The 20,000-nt window shown below is 47.6% G+C and overlaps 2 protein-coding genes across 2 annotated transcripts in view; both read left to right on the plus strand.

The window, feature by feature from the left end:
- crocc2 (ciliary rootlet coiled-coil, rootletin family member 2) overlaps positions 1 to 16,227 on the plus strand; it is a 67,603-nt gene extending 51,376 nt beyond the window's left edge. Inside the window, exons 24-37 of the mRNA XM_048252784.1 lie at positions 1,569 to 1,807; positions 2,509 to 2,668; positions 3,139 to 3,306; positions 6,272 to 6,656; positions 6,970 to 7,124; positions 7,395 to 7,515; positions 7,804 to 7,967; positions 8,554 to 8,804; positions 9,378 to 9,567; positions 10,948 to 11,097; positions 12,225 to 12,425; positions 13,657 to 13,788; positions 14,119 to 14,298; positions 15,586 to 16,227. Of these exons, the coding sequence (XP_048108741.1) occupies positions 1,569 to 1,807; positions 2,509 to 2,668; positions 3,139 to 3,306; positions 6,272 to 6,656; positions 6,970 to 7,124; positions 7,395 to 7,515; positions 7,804 to 7,967; positions 8,554 to 8,804; positions 9,378 to 9,567; positions 10,948 to 11,097; positions 12,225 to 12,425; positions 13,657 to 13,788; positions 14,119 to 14,298; positions 15,586 to 15,669 (2,580 nt within the window). The 3' untranslated portion in view covers positions 15,670 to 16,227. The remainder of the gene's footprint in view (positions 1 to 1,568; positions 1,808 to 2,508; positions 2,669 to 3,138; positions 3,307 to 6,271; positions 6,657 to 6,969; positions 7,125 to 7,394; positions 7,516 to 7,803; positions 7,968 to 8,553; positions 8,805 to 9,377; positions 9,568 to 10,947; positions 11,098 to 12,224; positions 12,426 to 13,656; positions 13,789 to 14,118; positions 14,299 to 15,585) is intronic.
- Positions 16,228 to 19,779: 3,552 nt separating this feature from the next.
- The window catches only part of sned1 (sushi, nidogen and EGF-like domains 1), a 47,039-nt gene continuing 46,818 nt past the window's right edge, over positions 19,780 to 20,000 (plus strand). The window contains 1 exon segment of the mRNA XM_048252898.1: positions 19,780 to 20,000. This exon segment is cut by the window's right edge and continues 10 nt beyond it. Coding sequence (XP_048108855.1) covers positions 19,780 to 20,000 — 221 coding nt within the window.

Raw genomic sequence — 20,000 nt, forward strand, 5'->3', positions numbered from 1 at the left:
TTCACACACACTTTCCTATTTGTACATTCTCTTCTCTCCCACATTCACACACACACACGTTCATGCTCCCCCCCACACACACACGTTCATGCTCCCCTACACACAAACACATCATGCCAATATGCAAACCTTCTCTCTCCTTCTCTCCCTCTCTCCTACATGCACACATATGCAACAGCTTTTGGACAAGTGCATGTGCACGCACACACACACACACACATGCACACACACACACACACACGCACCAATACACACATGCACACATACACACACAGACACATACACACACACATACATAGACACACACACTCTCTTGATGGCTGATGTTAATCACTGTCCCAGTGGAGAAGCATGACAACAACACCTGGCGTATTTCCCAACCATTTCCCATCCATAGCCAGGCCCTTCCGGCAATCTCTCTCTCACTCTTTCTCACTCTGTCTCTCACTTCTCTCCATCTCTCTCTCTCTCTCTCTCTCTCTCTCTCTCTCTCTCTCTCTCTTTCTCTCCATGTGGATTCTTGGCTGCGGTGACAACATTCTTTGCCATTAAATGATGAGCTGGTGCCAGACTGTTACCAGAATGTGGGTCATATTCATGCATGTGTGTGTTCCCCTCCACCGATCCCCAGCTTCTCAGGCTGACCATGTTTTTAGATTTTGTGTTTTGAGATTCCTGGCCGCGGTCTACACGCACAGCCCCTTAACTGGCCCTCTGAGCCAGGCCCTTTGCAGCGAGTGGGAAAATGACAGCCACGGCCCAGCCACGTCTCGGCTACAGCGGCTTCTAGAGGGGACGGTTGGGTTTGGGTTTGCTGGGTTTCAGCTATATAACCTGCCATGTTTTTTTTTTGTTTTTTTTTGGATGGAAAAGTCTAGTAGCTGATTCTCCCAGATTCTCCCGTCTTAACTGCTGTAGTTTATCACTCTCTGCTGCCTGCGCTAGTTGTGTCCAGTATCGTCCACTCTCTGCTTTGCTTTCCCAGGCTCTCGTCTACACTCATTGCCCCCCATACGTTGCCCCTTTCTGAACAGCTGATTTGTTTCACTTAATCACTTCCCTCTGTAGTCCTGAAGTGTATTTTTAGTTTCCCATGTGTTTTTATTGGTACCGATATGGAGTGAGTCTGCTTTCATGGTTTTTGTGTGATGGCGAAATCCTCTCCCCGAGGCTGTAATTCACATAACCTTATTTAAAAAAGATCTTTCTGCTTTCTGTGTGAAGGGACATTAGATTGGACCACATCCCAAAAACTGAATGACCTCTTCACATTTACTTGCTCTGTTTGCTGCTGTGAGGAGGGTCCTTGTTGTCTGATTCTCTTTCTTATACTGTCCTACCATTTGAAATGCTCTCTCTCTCTCTCTCTCTCTCTCTCTCTCTCTCTCTCTCTCTCTGTGATTTATGTGTGACGTATGCACAAATGCACCTGTATGCAAAGTTAAATTATTCTAAAAGAAATGTACACAGTGTATATAAAATAGTTTCTTTCTCTCTCTATCTGTCTCTCTCTCACTTTATTTCTTTCTATCTATCTGTCTATCTATTTCTCTCTCTCTCTTCCTCAGTTGTCTGGGTTGAGGCGCTCTCTGCAGGAGGCGGAGGAGTCCCGTGACGCGGGGCGAAGGGATCTGATCGAGGCCCATCGGCAGCTGCGGGAATGCGCCGGTGAGAGGGACGCCCAGCGGCAGGAGGCCCTGGAGCTCCGAAGGGCGCTGGGCGACGCCGGCCGCGAGAAGGAGGCCGTCCACACCTCCAACCAGGAGCTGCGTGCCACGGTGAAGAGGGCCGAGAACGACAACAACAGGTTGGGCATCATTGGCCACTGCGGTCCAGCATGGAGATTTCAGCATCCTGCACATCATCCTGACACATTCAGAAAGTCAGAGCCTCTTGCTCTACCCTCATAAGTTTGACAGGACAGACATCTTGCAATTAAACAATATGGCACAAGTGAGAGTGGCGTTGGTAGCAGCTGCAGTATAGCCATGGCTCTGATTGGACTGTAGGCACGAGGCCGGAGACTGAGCTAATGCTGCAGGTAATCACAGCCATGGTGATATCTGCTACCAACGCCACCATATTATATAGCAAATATCATATACAGTATGTCATGGTATGATAACCAAATGAGTTAGCTGACCAACATTTAACTGATGAATAACATTTCAATCCCAGTATTAGAAGTTTTCATTTCACCTTGTCATTCTTTTCCATGGCTACTGACCAGTCTGTGGTCAGTTCTATGCTCCATGGCTAGTGACCAGTCTGTGGTCAGTTCTATGCTCCATGGCTAGTGACCAGTCTGTGGTCAGTTCTATGATCCATGGCTAGTGACCAGTCTGTGGTCAGTTCTTATGCTCCATGGCTAGTGACCAGTCTGTGGTCAGTTCTATGCTCCATGGCTAGTAACCAGCCTGTGGTCAGTTCTATGCTCCATGGCTAGTGACCAGTCTGTGGTCAGTTCTTATGCTCCTCATGTGGACACCTTGTGTTGCTGTGTTTTAGTCTGAAGCGGTCGCTGGAGGAGAAGGAGCAGAGGCTGTCCGTGCTGGAGGAGTGTAAGTCCTCCCACCAGCAGGAGGCGAGCAAGCTAAGGGCCACGCTGCGCGAGCTGGAGCGCTCCCGTCTGCAGGCGCGCCGGGAGCTGCAGGAGCTACGCAGACAGGTGAGCACGGCTGCAGGGCTGCCAAGTCCCTTGGGGACGAGTAGAGCTACCGCACGCCTGGTCACTGGAGACGGAGATCAAACCATTGGGAGATACAGCAGTATTGCATGTCATAGCTGTAGCGTTGTTCTATCAGTGTTCCTGTGTTTCTTACTTTTATCAGGCACTTTGTTGAACATGCTAATACATTGTACATTGCATGGAGCAGAGGAAAGCTTCACGATTTAATGTGTCAAAAAAGATTCACACATCACAATGTAAAATTTGGAAAACCTACCAACCAGATGGAATTCACCACTAATTGGAAGTGACATATTTAGAAATATTTCAATATGGCCTCTGGGTCTGGTCTTTGGTATGTCTGTCTGCAGATCTTTGCAGATGTTAGCACCTCCGTATTTGCCAGTGTTAAGAGCCAGATCTCACTTGTGGGACTGCGGATGTGTTAAATGTCTGTGTGGCCTCGTCAGGTGAAGAGCCTGGAGGGGGAGGTGTCGAGTCGGAGCAAGGAGCTGGGGGAGCTGCAAGCGCGCGTGGCCCAGGAGGAGCAGCGTGAGGAGGAGGCTCGCAGGGAGGCCTTCAGCCTCCGTCAGAGGCTCCTGGAGAGCGAGGCCGGCCGAGAGGCAGCCATCAAGGAGGTGCGAAGAGTTCACCATTACAGCACAGCAACTTGGAAATGGTGGCCTCACTCCATGTGGTACATTGTGGTGAAAAGTAGTGCGAAAATGTTATTTTTGATAATTGCTTGATGCAAATGGACTCAGAGCAATTAGAGTTGAACGGAGCATTTTTTTTTATGATGGAATGGATCACGGATCATGAGTCAGATCAGAGCAGATGATCAGGATGTGGTTGCACAACCTCCAAACAGAGCACACAGCTTGTAACCGCACCTAGAGAGTTTGGCAGCACAGCTCTTAGATCACCAGTTCTGACGGACTTCTTGGACTGGAGTCTGGTCAACTCCTGTACAAACCAGTCCTGAAACAGTCAACTGTCAGTGATAGCACAGCACTTTCAAACACACAGCTGTGACAGACAGACAGACAGACATTGACAGCATTCCCAGTTTATCATTCTTCCACTCAGAAGGTGTTTGAATCAGAATTTGAATCTCCCAGTGGCTTTAGTGCATTTCTCAGATCAGAATTAAAACTAAAACGATCAATTGCTAATGTCATGTTGGTCAAAATACATTATACAGGTTCTCAGTTTAATAGTCCTTCCCTCCAAAACATTTACACATTACTTCATTGCTTGAGTCATTATATACAAAAGTGTCGAACCACTTGTCATATGTAATCTGTCAAGTATATTTTTTGGAAAGAGCTGCTGTACTGTAAAACAGTCCAATCTTCCCTGTATAACAGTGAATTACATGCTCTGGTTACAACACAGCGCAAACATTACTGTAAAAGTATATAGTAAATATGAATCCTGTCTTCTACAATCACCCACATACAGTAATGCATAACATTTTACTGTTGAAATGTATGTAAACCAGACAGAAAAACTGAAGCAAATTGTTATATTTACAACATGGTTACTAACAGTGACACAGGAAATTTTCATTATGATGGCACTGACATGTTGATTGGCATTACAGTAATATTTTACTTTTGCAGGTAATCCACTGTGCAATGCAGTTTGCACAAATAGTTTTCAGGAATTGCTTTCGGGAATTGCACTTACTGTTGTGAAATTGTTAATAATGATTCGAGAACTGCACCAAGTCGACTGAGAAAAACTCTAATGTAAATGTTTTGGACTGGAGTCTCTGTGACCTGTAATCACCATCCTCAACTTTGCATACTCGCCCTCCCTTGAGGAAAGATTATAATTAAAGCATGGCTTCTTCATTAAAGAACCGGGACTTTTCAGGGTGTAGGCAACTGTTATCAGTGTCTGTGGTCATCAATTCAACTCAGTTTCAAAAGTTCAGAGCCGATTTTCGACTGATTCAAGGTTAAAGTTCTGCAACAATGTTAATTGTGTGGAGATTAAGCCAATTAACATGATGTTTGTAATGCTAGGGTGTGTTCCTGTTCCAGTTCATCTGTGCAGTTTGTCCGCCTGGAAACATCAAATGTTATTACAACAACAAAACAGATCATCTAGCTCATATTTCTCTCCCACCACTGCGATAAAAAAGTACTTATTCAGTTCTGGTCAATGCTTTATCAAATACAACAATGACAAGCATATAATGTATATGTTTGTGCGTGGGTGTGTATATATTGCTGTGGTCGAGTGTGCTTGTTATCAAGGAAACCGCATGCAGTATCTGAATCAGTGTCAGCAAGGTCATCTGTGCCTGTAGCAAGACTGCCTTTCCTCTCCACACCCAACACTTTCCTCCCTGAACAGTTCAGCTGGAGTGAGTAAGTAAGTGTGTGTGTGTGTGTGTGTGTGTGTGTGTGTGTGTGTGTGTGTGTGTGTGTGTGTGTGTGTGTGTGTGCGTGCGTGCGTGCGTGCGTGCGTGCGTGCGTGCGTGCGTGCGTGCGTGCGTGCCCAACACTGTATGAGACGGCCTTTCGTGCTTGTTGGGCTTCAGCTTGTTAAGTCCCATCTGAACACAATTCAGTTCTATTTCGGGGCATGTTACATGTTAGCACTTTGCTGGATATCAGGCTTGGCCTTTAAGAGCTGGCAATGCTACTAACTGTTGGTAAATTTCAAACATCTGGATAAGACATTTATACGCTGCCCCTTTCGCTTTCATCTTACCTGCAACAACAATTCTGAACACTGTTTTGGTTTTATACGTGATTATTAAGGTTAATGTTTTGTGAGATATCATCACATATGCTTATTGGAGAGTGCCCACCATGGCGTCGGACCCAGCTAGCACCCCTAACCATGACCTCTATTGTAAGTTGAGAACATGGCCAGATGAATCACAGAGAGCAATAAATGTGTTGTTACGATCATGATGCGGGGATAATAACTTAAACATAGTTCTGGGAAGTGTGGCCCAGTGCGTGATTCACTTGGTGGAGTAATACTCAGTTCTCGTTCAACCACTGCAACAGTACATGGAGTTGAGCATGTTTCCATTCCAAACATGAGAGAACTGCTTCACCATGGCGATGAGTGCAGTGGCAGCATACTGATCTCACCCCCATGTGTGTATCAGTAACTGAAGGATTCCGCTCTTCTTAGTGTTGTTCTGCCGGTGTGGTTCAGTGGTGGTAATATGGAGGGAAGAATTGATGCACTGGTGGATATATGCTCCCAGGCCCCTCCTCCTCCATCTCCTGGGACTAACACTCCTGTCTATCCTGTTCTTTCTTTGTCTGTCCTGTTTTTTCTTGTGTCCTGTCTTATATGTTGTGTTATGTCTTATATGTCACTATGCCTGCATAGGGAAACTTGCCTCTCGGGGATAAATAAAGTTTTTTGAATTGATTTGAATTGGATGAAGGATAACTTTAAGGTCACAGATTCTCTTTGGTGATGTGCAGCACACCTGGCCTGAATCTCCAATTCCCAGAGAGGGGGCTCTATAACTTACCACAAAGCTCCCCAATCCACAATCATGTAGCCTGTGGATATCCTCCATGCATTGCTATTAACGCCCACCCTCTTTGCCTGGTTCTGCAGTCCTCAGTGTTGCAGCGGCGAGTGGCCGAGCAGGAGGAGGCGGAGGCGGCCGCCAGGGAAGCGCAGCACCAGCGCGACGCCGCCCTCCAGGAGAGCCAGCGGCGGCAGCGCGAGGAGACGGCCCGTCTGGAGGAAGCCCTGCGGGAGGCCCAGGCCCAGGCCCGGGAGCAGGGCCTGAGGGCCAGCCTGGCCGAGGGGCAGGCCAGGGGCCTGGAAGAGCAACTGGCCCAGGGGGAAGTTGCCCGCCGTGGGCTGGAGCACAGGCTGGCCGGCCTGGAGTCAGCCCTGAGGAGGACGCTGGGGATCGGACGCTCCGGGCGGTCACCCACCCGGGGGGCCAGAGGGCGGAGCCCCTCTCCTTGGAGAAATCGCTCTCCTGTGAAAGGTGAGGGGTTGATGGCATCTTGTATACTCATAAACAAATTTTTGACAAAAAACGATTATTCGTTGTAATTTAGATGTTAGTGTGGGAATTGTTATGTGTTGTCTCTTGTCAGCATGCATTCTTCAGGGGATGTGTTGCTTGAGAGAGAGAGGTTTTATATGTGTGCATATACATATCAATTTACAATGTATCATTTGTCACCCCAGTGAAAAAAATATATAATGTCCGCAACACTGCTTAAACTCCCATATTTAATGTACAAAAGCAACGTTTCAACCCTGCTGGGTCTTCTTCATTTGTCACCCTGCCACAGATGGTGAGGGTGGGCCGGAGGGACTGACACCCAGTGGCTCTCCGGGCCGCTCTCTGTCCCCTGGCCGTGGGGGGGACGAGGAGCTGGATCTGGACACTCTGCACACGGCCCTGCACAGCTTCCAGCGGGAGCTCAGGGACACGCAGAGGGACAGGGTGAGATCCCCCACTCACACACGTCACACACTTAACACTCACTCACTCCTCAGACACCAGGAAGAGGGAGACCAAGTACACAAATGGTTTTGTTACTGCCTTGAGGAAAAAGAGATCCTGACCAGTGCCCATTTTCACCAATTTGATTAATTGTCCTTTTTTACATGCATATTTCTTATATTATGTATACAGTTATCATATAATGTGTGCTTGGTAAATTAATATTATTCTATATGTCTGCGTTGCTGTGTATGTGTGCGTGTGTCACAGGATGAGGCCTATACACAGGTGCTGAGTTTGACTCGTCAGGTGAGTGAGCTCCAAGCAGCTCAGGACAAAGCCAATGGCAGACTACAGCAGCTCCACAAAAACCTGAGAGATGCAGAGCAGGGTGAGTTTCTAGCACACAAACACACACACACACACACACACACACACACACACACACACACACACACACATACACACACACACAGTCACACAAACATACACACTTACTCATACACACACACACACATACACACACACACACACACACACACACACACACACTCTCATGGGGAGATTACACATGCCTACTCAGCAATGACATCAACAAATATCACACACTGTGGGATGTGTGCTTATCTGTGCCTCAGTGTGTGGCCATTGCCATTTCTTACTGTGTTATTTACCTCAGGGAGGCGCGAGGTGACTGAGAGGCTGGAGGGGGTGCAGACATCCCTGGCTCTCCAGGAGGAGGTGAGCCGGCGTGGGGAGAGAGAGAGGAGGAGTCTGGGAGAGGAAGTGACCACGCTGAGGAGCAGCCTGCAGTCAGCGGAGGCCGAGGCCCAGAGACTACAGGTGAGGAAAGGACTCCACAGGTGAGACACAGGTCAGGTAAGACAGCAAGCATATAGAGACGATAGAAAGGCTGCATCAGAGACATCTGAAACCCAGAGATGTCAGGTGAGAGACGTATAGGACAGGTGAGACTCCACAGGTGATGTAGAGAGAGTGTGGAACTCTGGGTGAGTAGAAGGTGATTGGTTAAGCTTGTGATACTGTTGAGGGAAGATGCAGAAACAGGTTAAGACCATGAGAGACATGGACCGCAGGAGAGTTTCCTGGACAGCTCACCTGACCACTGGTCAAAACGACCCCTCAGAACACACACTGACGATGGCTTAGGCCGAAACGCGTCTGTGGACATGGCATTAATAAATAAGTTAAGAGAATATAAGTGGTCACCTTTAAACTCGCACCCGAAATTGTTGTGAGATTTGAAGTTGAGCGCACCTGTTCTCACTACTACTCCAAAACGACTCTCCTTTCTATCTTTATATCTGTTCATTGTAATCTACTTTGCCTTTTATATCTCTATATGTATAAATTGTACATTACACTGTAATCCAATAAAAATAAATAAATAAACGACCTCTCCCCACAGGAGAAGCTGGAGCGCAGCGAGGCGTCCGAGTCCCGTGGGGAGGTGGAGCGGCGGCAGCTGAAGGAGGCGTGCGAGCAGGTGGAGGCGCGGGCCGGCCGCCTGGAGGTGTCCCAGCGCTCCCTGGAGGGCGAGGTACAGAGGGGAGGCGTGCGCGTGGCCGAGCTAGAGGCCGAGGTGGCCGGCCTGCAGGAGCGCCTGGCCAGCCTGCGCAGGGAGCTGGGGGAAAGCGAGGAGAGGGGCGCCCTGCTCAGGTACTCCAGGGGTCAAACAATCTAGTCCCTAACGTGAAGAGTTTGATTCCAAAACGCTATATCCTCCATTTTAATGAATTTTCATAAATCATTTTTTAAAATGTTGTTCTCCAAGTAATTTACACTGAACTGATATTGGGTTATTGTTGTTGATTGATTTATCGTTACTCATTCAAAACAACACAACTGCAATTTTATTGATATTACCTGAAATACACAATAACTGTAAATAACATGACTTTAAATAACATTTCATTAATTCCATGCATTTTGGAACCAAACTCTTCCTGTGTAGTACAGTATGATGGGCTATAGTTTTGCTACTCATATTTGTGAAGAGGAATTCCATAATAGTGAGACTGGTTGACATGTAAGGACATGAAAGACCTGCACTAATGTTTAAAATATTGCAAGGTAATCATGTTGTAGTAAAAGCAGTAAAAATGTCATTTAAACTGCTTTTGGTCTTATATTTCTCCATCCCTTTCTCTGGCCCCCCTGCTTGTCTCTGTCTCCTCCATCTCTGCCCCATCCTCTCTCCCTCCTGTGCCACGTCCCCGTCCCCCTCCTCAGGCTGGAGGTGGAGCGTCTGGCGGCGTGTCTGGGTCGGGCGGAGCAGCAGGACTCCCAGCTGCGGGAGAGGCTGCAGGGCGCGACGGTCCAGCTGAGCGAGAGCAGCGCCAGTGCCGGAGCCGCCCAGGAGCAGGCCGCCCAGCTGCAGAGGGCGCTGACCGCCAGCGAGCACGACCGCCGCATGCTGCAGGTACAGTGCACACCTACGGTACCACTCAGCACAGACCCTCTGGGCTGGATTGATATTAAGCCCTGGACTAGAGGAGGACTTCACTGGTTATCTATCGAGACAAACTATGATTTAAGTCTAATCCATGATCTATGAATTTAAGTCTAATCCATGATTCATTAATCCATGAAACCGGCCCAATGACTTTTTTGATTACTGACTACCCACTTTTTTATCATTAGGTGTATTTTTACTACCAAATTAGATAACGGATATGACACTTGATACAACTTGCTTAGACTGCTTTTCTGATGCACAAATGTGGCTTTAGATGATTGCTCACTGGTGGTGCCAACCCCACCACAATAATCCTAAATAGGACCGTGGCACCGCCTTGGGCTGGATGTGCCCCCTTTTACGACAGCCAAGTCGAGTCGTTGGTCATATGGCACGCGCTGCTCTGTTTCCCAGCAGTCCGTGCCCGGGCCAGTGGTGTCTTGGTCGGAGTCGGATATTTATGAGTTTCTGGAAATAGCGTTGTGCACGCCTCGAGCGTTCCCCCCGCTCCCCCGTGTGCCGTATGCGGTCGGCTGTTTATGTAGCATGATGCCCGCAAGCGTTGCTATCAAAACCTCTCAGCCTGAGTTATGGTGCGGGGCGGCTTCTCCCATCCCTGGCCCCGCTTTCAGCCCCCTGAAACACCCCTCCCTGACCAGCCCTTGCGCACGAGGGACGCTTAATTGCGACTCTCCAAATCAAATAAATAATCTGCGCTCATTTACTGCCTGGTTTTTACAGTGATTTATGCATCGGTTCCATAATGTTTCGAGTTTGGGATTTCGAGAAATTATCTATGCTGTTGGTGTTGGAGTGGGAATGGATGAGGTGTTAGCTCTCGCTAGCAACTTTTGGGGAAGAGAGCTTTAGGGACGCGGTGGCTCGCCGCCACACTTTTAAAGATGCTGTGCAAACACAAACGGAGCGCGCTCCGTGTAAATCTCTCGCTGACACAGCACAGGACCCCGCCGGCCTGGGCCAGTGGAATCCTGCAGCTTCTGACCACAAGGCCCCCAAGGAGCGGAGCAACCAGAAGGGTTGAAGAAGAGAGAGAAGAAGAGAGAGAAAGAAAGAAAAGTTAGGGAGTGAGTGGAGGAAAAAAGAGAAAGTCATGTTTCATGTCAACATAGGAATAACATCTGATCTGTATCACCTCTTGGTACTGAAGATATGAACTCAGGACCCTGATCTGAACCCACTTGGTTTGAGCACAAAAGCACTTTCCCAAGCCACAGATATCTGTTCTACAATCCTGCGTACAGTTGCCTGTGTTCTAGCCCGTTTCCTAGCATGCGTTCTAAGCCATGTTCTAACCTGTGCTGTGCTTCTTCTGTGGTTCCTCAGGAGAGGCTGGATAAGATGCGTGAGGCGTTGTCCGAGAGCAAGAAGCAGAACCACGTGCTGACGGAGCGTGCCCAGAACCTCCAGAGAGCCCAGGAGGACAGTGAGCTGCGTGCGGCAGAGCTGGACAAGCAGGCGCGGGCACTGCAGGAGGTGAGGGGAGGGCACCCGCGTCATCGACCACATGAGCACCACATCTACCGCGCGGTAGCAGATGTCCACACGCTCGGTTTATGCATTGTGAAGCCATTTCTCGATAGTTGCGTTCGTGTTCGTGTTCTGTTTACAGAGTAGAAATGAACAGCTCATTGTGTTGAATGTTTGTTGTTAAATGTTGTTTATTGGTCATTATTGTTGTTTATTCGGGGTTTTTTTGTTGCACTAACGAAGACTAATGAAACGAATCCTTGCTGCTTTTAAAGTGACTTTACATGGAAAAAGTTTGGTCAATTAAAAGTAGCAGTCCTGCGCTGCAGCTCAGCATATGAGTGTAACCACAACATTGTGTTTAGATCAACAGTTTAGCCGTGTGGCTCAGTAGGCATCCCTCAACTTAAATGGGTTGTTGGATGCAGTTGTCTTTGAGGGGGGGGGGGGTTGGAACGGCTTAACAAAACCAAAGCTTGGCACATGGCAGCGAGATGAGCTGGCTTCTCAGATCTCCTCTGCGTAGAGACATTTGGAAATGATGGTGAGAAACAACAAAGCAGAGCAAAACAAATGCGTTCGCTATCTGACCAGTTTCTTGGGATAATAAAAAAGAGCCCATGCACCAAAACAAAAGGAAAACAACGCGTTTCAAACAAAACAAAATACATCCTGAAATACCATGTAATCCATCATGAAATCATGTCCTGTGATCAGAATCGGAGCAAACGTTTGGAAGGAAGATGACAAATTATTTGATTGGGAGTGAATGCTTTTTGTTTAAAATGCTGTTTTAGACTGTCACATTGTGCTTCCCCTTGACAAAAGCCTTGGTCTGTTCTGTCTCCATCAAGAGGGACCCACACGAGTTAGAATATCTTTGCACAGTGCAACGTCTGTTTAATGTGTATATGACAAACCACTTGAACTTGAACCTAGATTTCAGTTTGAACTCGAATGCAGCGTTTCTCCGAGATGTTTGCTTTTCTCCCTTTTGTGGTCGTAGATCTGACGATAAGCCACTTGAGGGTTCAGCTCCAGCACAGTATTTCTCGCTAACGTGTCCCCTCGCGCTCTCTCCCCGCTGTTTGGTGGCGTCTGCGGGGTTACTTGTTTTATTTCTCCCCTCTCAGGCCCTGAGACAGAGGCAGGAGGGGGAGCACGAGGCCCTGGAGGACTCCAGGCAGCTTCAGAAAGACAAGGGGGACCTCCAGGGACGCGTGGCTAGCCTGCAGGCCTCGCTCCAGAGGCTGGAGGCCGAGAAGGCCGACCTGGAGAGAGGGATGAGCCGCCTGGGCAAAGACAAGGCCTCGCTGAGGAAGACCCTGGAGAAGGTATGAAGGGGCTGCTCGGGAGATGATGGGGGGGGGGGGTGGGGTGGGGTGGGGGAGTTGGTATTTGAGGCATCTGGTTCAGGTTTGCATGGGTGTGGACTGGGTTATTGGCTTGAGCTGGGTCGGGTGTGGTGGTGGTGTTGGTGGTGGTGGTGTTGGGGGTTGGGGTGTAGAGTGGAGGGCCCTCTTTCCTGGTGTGTGCAGGTCTGGTTTGATGTTACCCTTTCCCCCATGGCCTGTTACAGGCTCAGTCCAGCTGGCTTGGCTGAATTTGAATGGGATTGGTATGAATCGGCTTGGATCATATTAAACTCACCCTGGCTTCAGTTCAGTCTGATTCCATTCTATTCCATTGGCTGCCCTCCTCTCTCACATGGATCATTTTTAATCGGTAGTTGTGCGGTGGCCCCTGGTTTGCCCCTTCTATGGTGCATGCATGATGGCCATAAGCATCGCTTCTCTCAAGTGCAATCACACAGTAATGCATTCCATCTCTCTCTGACTACTTTATGGTATGAGTGCTCTGTGCGCTGCAGAGTTTGGCTGTTTGTTGTTGATAATGCCCCCTGCACAGCATGTTCTCTCTACTGGGGGCACTTGTGTTCTCGTACTCTTAAATTCCTCCCATTTCTCTGTGCCTTGTGTCAGTCTGTCTTAATAGTCGCCAGATTTGCTAGAAACTTCTCTCAGGTTCATGACTTTGGTTTTGGGTGACTTATGCTGATATAATGGGGGGTTTTATGCAGAAATGTGTTTTGTTTTTGTGTGTTTGTGTTTTTCTGGCTTGGGCCCTACGTAGTGGCCCTCAGTAGTCCAGTATGATTACATACTGTTGTAGTGCGGGCGTGTGTGTGTGTGTGTGTGTGTGTGTGTGTGTGTGTGTGTGTGTGTGTGTGTGTGTGTGTGTGTGTGTGTGTGTGTGTGTATGTTTGTGTTTATGCCTGCAATTCCATACTTGTTTGTTTGGATCTTTACATACATGTGTGTGTGTATGTGTGCCTGTGTATGTGTGTCTGTGTGTCTGTGTGTGTGTGTGTGTGTGTGTGTGTGTGTGTGTGTGTGTGTGTGTGTGTGTGTGTGTGTGTGTGTCTGTGTGTGTGTGTGTGTGTGTGTGTGCGTGTGTGTGTGTGTGTGTGTGTGTGTGTGTGTGTTTGTGTGTGTGTGTGTGTGTGTGTTTGTGTGTGTGTGTGTGTGTGTGTGTGTGTGTGTGTGTGTGTGTGCGCGCGTCCAGGTGGAACATGACAGGAGGCGGCTGGAGGAGGAGGCTCTGTCTTTGAGCCGTGAGAGGGAGCATCTGGAGCAGACCACACACACCCTGCAGGAGGAGCTCACTGATGCCCACACACACACTCACACACTACAGGTGAGTAGGAGAGGGAGAGATAAAGCCTGAGAGTGTGTGTAATGACCTACAAATGAGCAGCTTATTAGACCATTTTCAGGAGGTTACAGCATTTGGCACATGCCATACAGAACACAGTGTGTCAGTCTCACTGTAAACTATACCATAATTCCCTAACAGGTTGTCGTACTGAGCAGATACAAAAACTATGTTAGTGTATGTGTGTGTGTAGAAAATGTGCTTTCTGTGTGATGTGTGTAGTGTGCATCCACGTTCCATGTGTGTGTTTGTGTGTGTGTGTGTGTGTGTGTGTGTGTGTGTGTGTGTGTGTGTGTGTGTGTGTGTGTCCAGGCTCAGATTTCGCACCTGGAGCACTCGCAGTCCCAGCGACTGCTGGAGGTGACGGTGCGGCACCGTCAGGAGCTGGACCAGGAGACGGAGCGCCTGCGCGGGTCCCAGCTGCAGACCGAGCGGGCACTGGAGGCCCGAGAGAAGGCCCACCGCCAGAGAGTCCGCTGCCTGGAGGAACAGGTGGGAGAGTGTGTGTGTGTGTCTGTGTGTGTGTGTGTGTGTGTGTGTGTGTGTGTGTGTGTGTGTCTGTGTCTGTGTGTGTGTGTGTGTGTGTGTGTGTGTGTGTCTGTGTGTGTGTGTGTGTGTGTGTGTGTGTGTGTGTGTGTGTGTGTGTGTGTGTGTGTGTGTGTGTGTGTGTGTGTGTGTGTGTGTGTGTGTGTGTGTGTGTGTGTGTGTGTGTGTGTGTGTGTGTGTGTGTGTGTGGAGCACAGAGGAGCGCCACCTAGGGGGAACGTTGCCAGTGGCTTTGTGGCACCTCTATTTAAAGCAGCCTGTGTCAAGGATAACGCACGCTGTGAGCATTTAGTAGAATTGCTAACACCATTGTATGCTAACTAATATACAATTAAATACAACAACGACAACAACTTACTTTTATATAGTGCTTTATCAAGAGACCTAAAACGTTTTACAGTGAAGAAGGAATCTCACTTACCCACCTGGGTGATGCATGGCAGCCATTACGTGCCAGAACGTTCACCACACACCAGTTTGAGGTGGCGAATGGGCGAATGAATGAATGAGCCAATTGCACAGGCCAATTGAGTCAATTGCACACCAATGACCCAATTACACACAAAGCCCCATCATTATGCCTTAGATGTCATCAGTATCTTTACTTACACAACTACTTTCTCTATTACCCTCACATCTGTGCTGTAGCCTATTTGAATCAATTTAAACCAGTGCTGTCCTTGAGGAACTTGTGTATTTATGTGTAAAGCTTTGTTCACAGATCTGGGTATGTGTATATACATGTGTGTTTGGTTTTTGTGTGTCTGTGTGTTCAGGCACAAGCGCATGCATCTGTGTAGTGTTTGTGTTTGTGTGTGTTTTGTGTGTGTGTGTGTGTGTGTGTGTGTGTGTGTGTGTGTGTGTGTGTGTGTGTGTTTTGTGTAGTTAGTGCTTGTTTTTGTTTATGTAGGATGTTTCCTGATGTCATGGGAGTGGTGCATGTATTTGTGTTTGTGTGTGCACCTACATAATGCACATGTGTTTATGCACACATCTGTCTGTGTTTGTGTGTGTGTGTGTGTGTGTGTGTTTTGTGTAGTTAGTGCTTGTTTTTGTTTATGTAGGATGTTTCCTGATGTCATGGGAGTGGTGCATGTATTTGTGTTTGTGTGTGCACCTACATAATGCACATGTGTTTATGCACACATCTGTCTGTGTGTGTGTGTGTGTGTGTGTGTGTGTGTGTGTGTGTGTGTGTGTGTGTGTGTGTGTGTGTGTGTGTCCCTCCCTCAGGTGTGCACACTGAAGGAGCAGCTGGAGCAGGAGATGCGGAGGCGGCAGGCCTACGTTAGCCAGCTGTTGAGACCTGGGGCCTGACCTCCACCACGCACATACACACACACACACACACCTACACACACACACACACACACACACTGATTCAATGACTGGACAATCACACTCCCAGAGAGCCTCAGAGGTCATGGTCACACGGTAGCCTACTATTGTGTTGCTGCTTCAACAGACACCCGGCCCCTTAGTAGGACTTCCAGAAGCTAAGCACATTTCTCCAGTTCAAATTGAAGTCAAGTAGTTTATTGGCATGCGTATGTTACACAGAATCCACAAGTTTACTTGGTGCAGATGTGTATGCATATTTGTCATGCAAGATGTACGTAGGTGAATGATTTTGGTTTTCACCCATTTTTTATACTTAAAGTAGTATATTTGTCTTTGCCAAATATTGAATTCTTTGAAATTGTGAGTTGTATGAGAAGAATGAATGAATATCTTGGGTCTGATTCAACATCGCTCCACTCATACTGGACCCGTATGCTTCCACATTCCACTGGGTCCTTAGTTTCTGGACTGATTTCAGAGAAACTTTGCCTATGTTCTAGGGCAATTCTATGGAAAATTACATTTTTTGTAACATCCATAACGCCAATAAAATGTGATGGTATGGTATGATGTGAATGATTACATGAAATTTGAGCATTTGCTATTTTTGGCTGAAGAATGTACATGAAAAAAAATGCAGAAAAAATGAATGTTGTCATTCACATCATACAAATGCAAAGGCATTTCACTGGCGTTATGGATGTGACAAAAAGTCCATTTTTCCGTGGAATTGCCCTCTACTTCATCAGACTGACACATATTAGAGTGTTTCTGGTACACTTTAAAGAACGTATTCAATTTGATCAGGGATTTGTGGGGGTGTGCATACATATAAGAACAGATAAGGTTCTTAGAGAATAAGCTCAGTATGGTACAGTGTACGTACTTGTACTTACCGTATTTTCCAGACTATAAGTCGCACCAGTCAAAAAAAATGTAATAAAAAGGGGAAAAAAAACATATATATAAATATATATATGTTGCACCTGAGTCGCAGGACCGGCCAAACTATGAAAAAAAGTGTGACTTATAGTCCGGCAAATACGGTACACAGTATACAGTATATGGTACTTTACACAGGCTGTATAAAGCTGATCGCAGGTCAGCTCTGGGCTGCAGTGTGTGAGTATAATTCAGTGTGTGGGCTTTATGAATGAGGGTGGAACTGCTCTGGGGGAGCAGGAATTCAGTATGAGTAATACAAACACAAAACACTTCATGCATACGTACAGATGCATGCTTACATATGCAGGCACACACACAACACACACACAAACACACACACACAGGTGTTCAGACACATAAACACTGTAGTTTGTGTAAGTAAGTCATCGTACAGTAAGTCTTTTTTAAAATGAAACACATCCCTCCTCCGCTCTCTCTCTGTCTCTCTCACACTTAGTATCTCTTTCACACACAGACATACATGCAAAAATGCACACACACACACACACATACACACACACACACACACACAAAGCCACTGAGCCACTGGTCTCAGGCAACAGTTTCAAGCCTCCTAGAGCACTATTAATCCCCATCCACACATTAAAAAATTCCAACAACAACAAACAATGAAGGTGCTGTTTTACAGTGGCTGAGCAAGTGCCAGATTGTTTTAAGGATTTGTTCTCGCAAGCCCCCCAGTTCTAATTGTTTTAAGACTGTAAGGCCCTGTGTTTGTTAGGAAACACAAAACTCTTGTGTGCTGGGTGGAGAGCTCTTATTGTTTCTGTCTGTCTCAGTATGGCTTTGCTTGCGTGCACTTGGGGTGTGTGTGTGTTCGTGAGTGTGTGTGAGGTCCCTACATGAAATGTTACTTTGATATAACATCATGACAGCTTCAATTATGCTTCAAGAATCATGTCGCTTTGTGGAATCACTTAAGTAATTAGAGCACAAACCAGTTGATTAAAAGTATCTATCCTTGTGTTAAATGAAACAGCATCTTATTGTGATAACATTCCTCTTGTTTTGCAAGTGCTTTTACACATTGTCACAAAGGAATGCTGTATTTACCAAAATGGAAAAATTAAGAACCAATTTCTTTTTTTATATTGCTGCACCCTGACACAGTGTATTAAAAAAAACTCAATAAAAGATCACTTAAAAAATAAGAGTTATTGACCAGTGATGATTGCAATCTGTTACAGCCTCCGTGCTTACTTTGGCTCGGGGAGAGGAGGGTAATAGCTCTGGCTTGTTTTTGATGTGCACAAACAACTCGTAAACCACGGCGGCGATCCCCTCGCGACGCTCCTGCTCCAGCACTGGACGCGCTTCGCTAACGACCCTTTTCTCTGTCAGGCGACGAGAATTTACAGTAAATGACCGAAAAAAGTAAAGAAGAAAGGAGGGGGTTTATAATGACATAATGACTGCATTTCTGCACCAAGTCTATCAAGCAAACGAGATGTTTTCTTTTATGTTTTCTTTTATTCTCGGAATTCAGTGTTTTTTTTTACATTAAACAAAAAAAACAAAAAACTTTTGGTCTCGGATGAGACATGCCATACACAGAGTGGAGGATTTTTTCTTTTTGTGGGGAAACTTTTAAGACAAAAAAAAAAAAGGAAAAAAAAGCTTACAGTTAAAAAGTCTAATATGAACCAGACATGCTTTGTATACATTCTGCCTTTGAACTCGCATCTTGGGCATGTTTTACATGAGTGCAGCACTGTACACATCCTATAGCTGGCACCAGCCTGCACGCTTCTCACATGCAGCCCAGGAAATGATACGGAGAGTGGAAGAACATGCAGAGAGAGAGAGTTTGGGGGGGGGGGTGATATCTGGTATGTGGGAGTGTATGATTAGAAAGTGCCTAGATAGTTTTAGCAATCAAGGGTTAAGAGGAACCGAAGGCAGAAAGTGAGAGATCCCAGGAGAAAAGAGAGAGTGACAGTGTGTGTGAGAGAGAGTGTGTGTTTGTTTAAAACAGTGAATGTGTTTGGGAGAGGGAGTTTGTGTGTATGAGAGAGGGTGGGAATATGAAGGAAGAAAGGGAGAGAGTGTGTGTGTGTGTGTCTGTATGAGAGAGTGAGTGTGCTGGAGGGAGAGGGAGAGAGAAAGTAAGAGACGGTGAGCTGTCAGTGGCTCTAAAGCGTTTCTTTGATTATCATAGGCCCGCCCTGCGCTTATCCTGTTTCCAGCTCTCTGGGCTGCCATTGGCCGGGGCCACCTAATTATGCGAGGTAGAGAATCCCAGGAGGGAGGGGCTGTGGCTGAAAGGAGTCCTTTTGGCAAGCAGAATAGAGCTTTTATTGAGGATATTTCTAAGCTGGCCATCAGGGACCAAATCGCTGGATTGTAAAAAAAAAAAAAAAAAAAAAAACAGTATTCAATCACTGCTTGCTCTCTCTCTCCCCCCCCCCACTCTCTCTCTCCTTCTCTCCCCCTCTCTCTTCTCTCTCTCTCTCTCTCTCTCTCTCCTCCCTGCTCTCTCTCATTCTCTCTGCTCACTCCTTCACTGAGAGACGGCGAGTGGAACGAAGCACCCAGCAGCACGCAGAATGCAAGGAATCTGCCCCCCTGTTTCAGACCGCCTGCCTAACTAATAGGAGAGAGAGAGAGAGAGAGAGAGAGAAGGAGAGAGAAAAACAGAGGGACAGAGAAAGAAGAAAAAGAAAGAGAGAGGAGGAGAGAGAGAAGGTGAGGGAGTCAAATAAAAACAGAAGGACAGGAGAAGAGGAGGAAGAAGAAGAGAAGGAAGAACTTCTTTCCAAGTTCCTGAAACTCTCTTTCTCTCTCTAACAAGACTCTGCCTGCTGCGGCTGCTGACTTGCTGGGGAGTTGGCTGCAGTGAGAGCTCAGGGGCTCCAGCTCAACTCCACTCCTCTGCTCCGCTCCGCACTGCTCTGCGCTGGTCCACTCTGCCCTGCGTCCACTCTTCCACCTCCCTGCCTTGCTGCTGCTCTTCGGGTGTCCCTTGCGCTGCCCGGTTGCCCGTGTGCACCCTCTTCCTCCTCCTCCTCCTCCTCCTCCTCCTCCTCCACAGCGCCTCCTCCAGCTGCTCCTCTTCATCCTCTCCATCCTCTCCTCCTTCTCCCCCCCCCCCTCAATCAAGCGTGGACTGTGCTGCCGGCGATGGGGCTGCGAGCGCGACCGGTGACCGGCTGCCTGTGGTGCCTCTGGTGCTGCCTGCTGTGGCTGGACCGTCCGGGGGGAGCTCGGGCAGCCGTGCCCCTGGAGGACTTCTACCCCTTCGGGCAGGACGAGGGCGACACGCAGACGGTGGCCCAGGACGACGGAGGCTCCGGGCTGCAGGAGATCTCGGTGGCGTTCCCTTTCTTTGGCGACCGGCACAT

This window comes from Alosa alosa, chromosome 9 (assembly GCF_017589495.1).
Source record: "Alosa alosa isolate M-15738 ecotype Scorff River chromosome 9, AALO_Geno_1.1, whole genome shotgun sequence".
In the NCBI taxonomy this organism is placed as follows: domain Eukaryota; kingdom Metazoa; phylum Chordata; class Actinopteri; order Clupeiformes; family Clupeidae; genus Alosa; species Alosa alosa.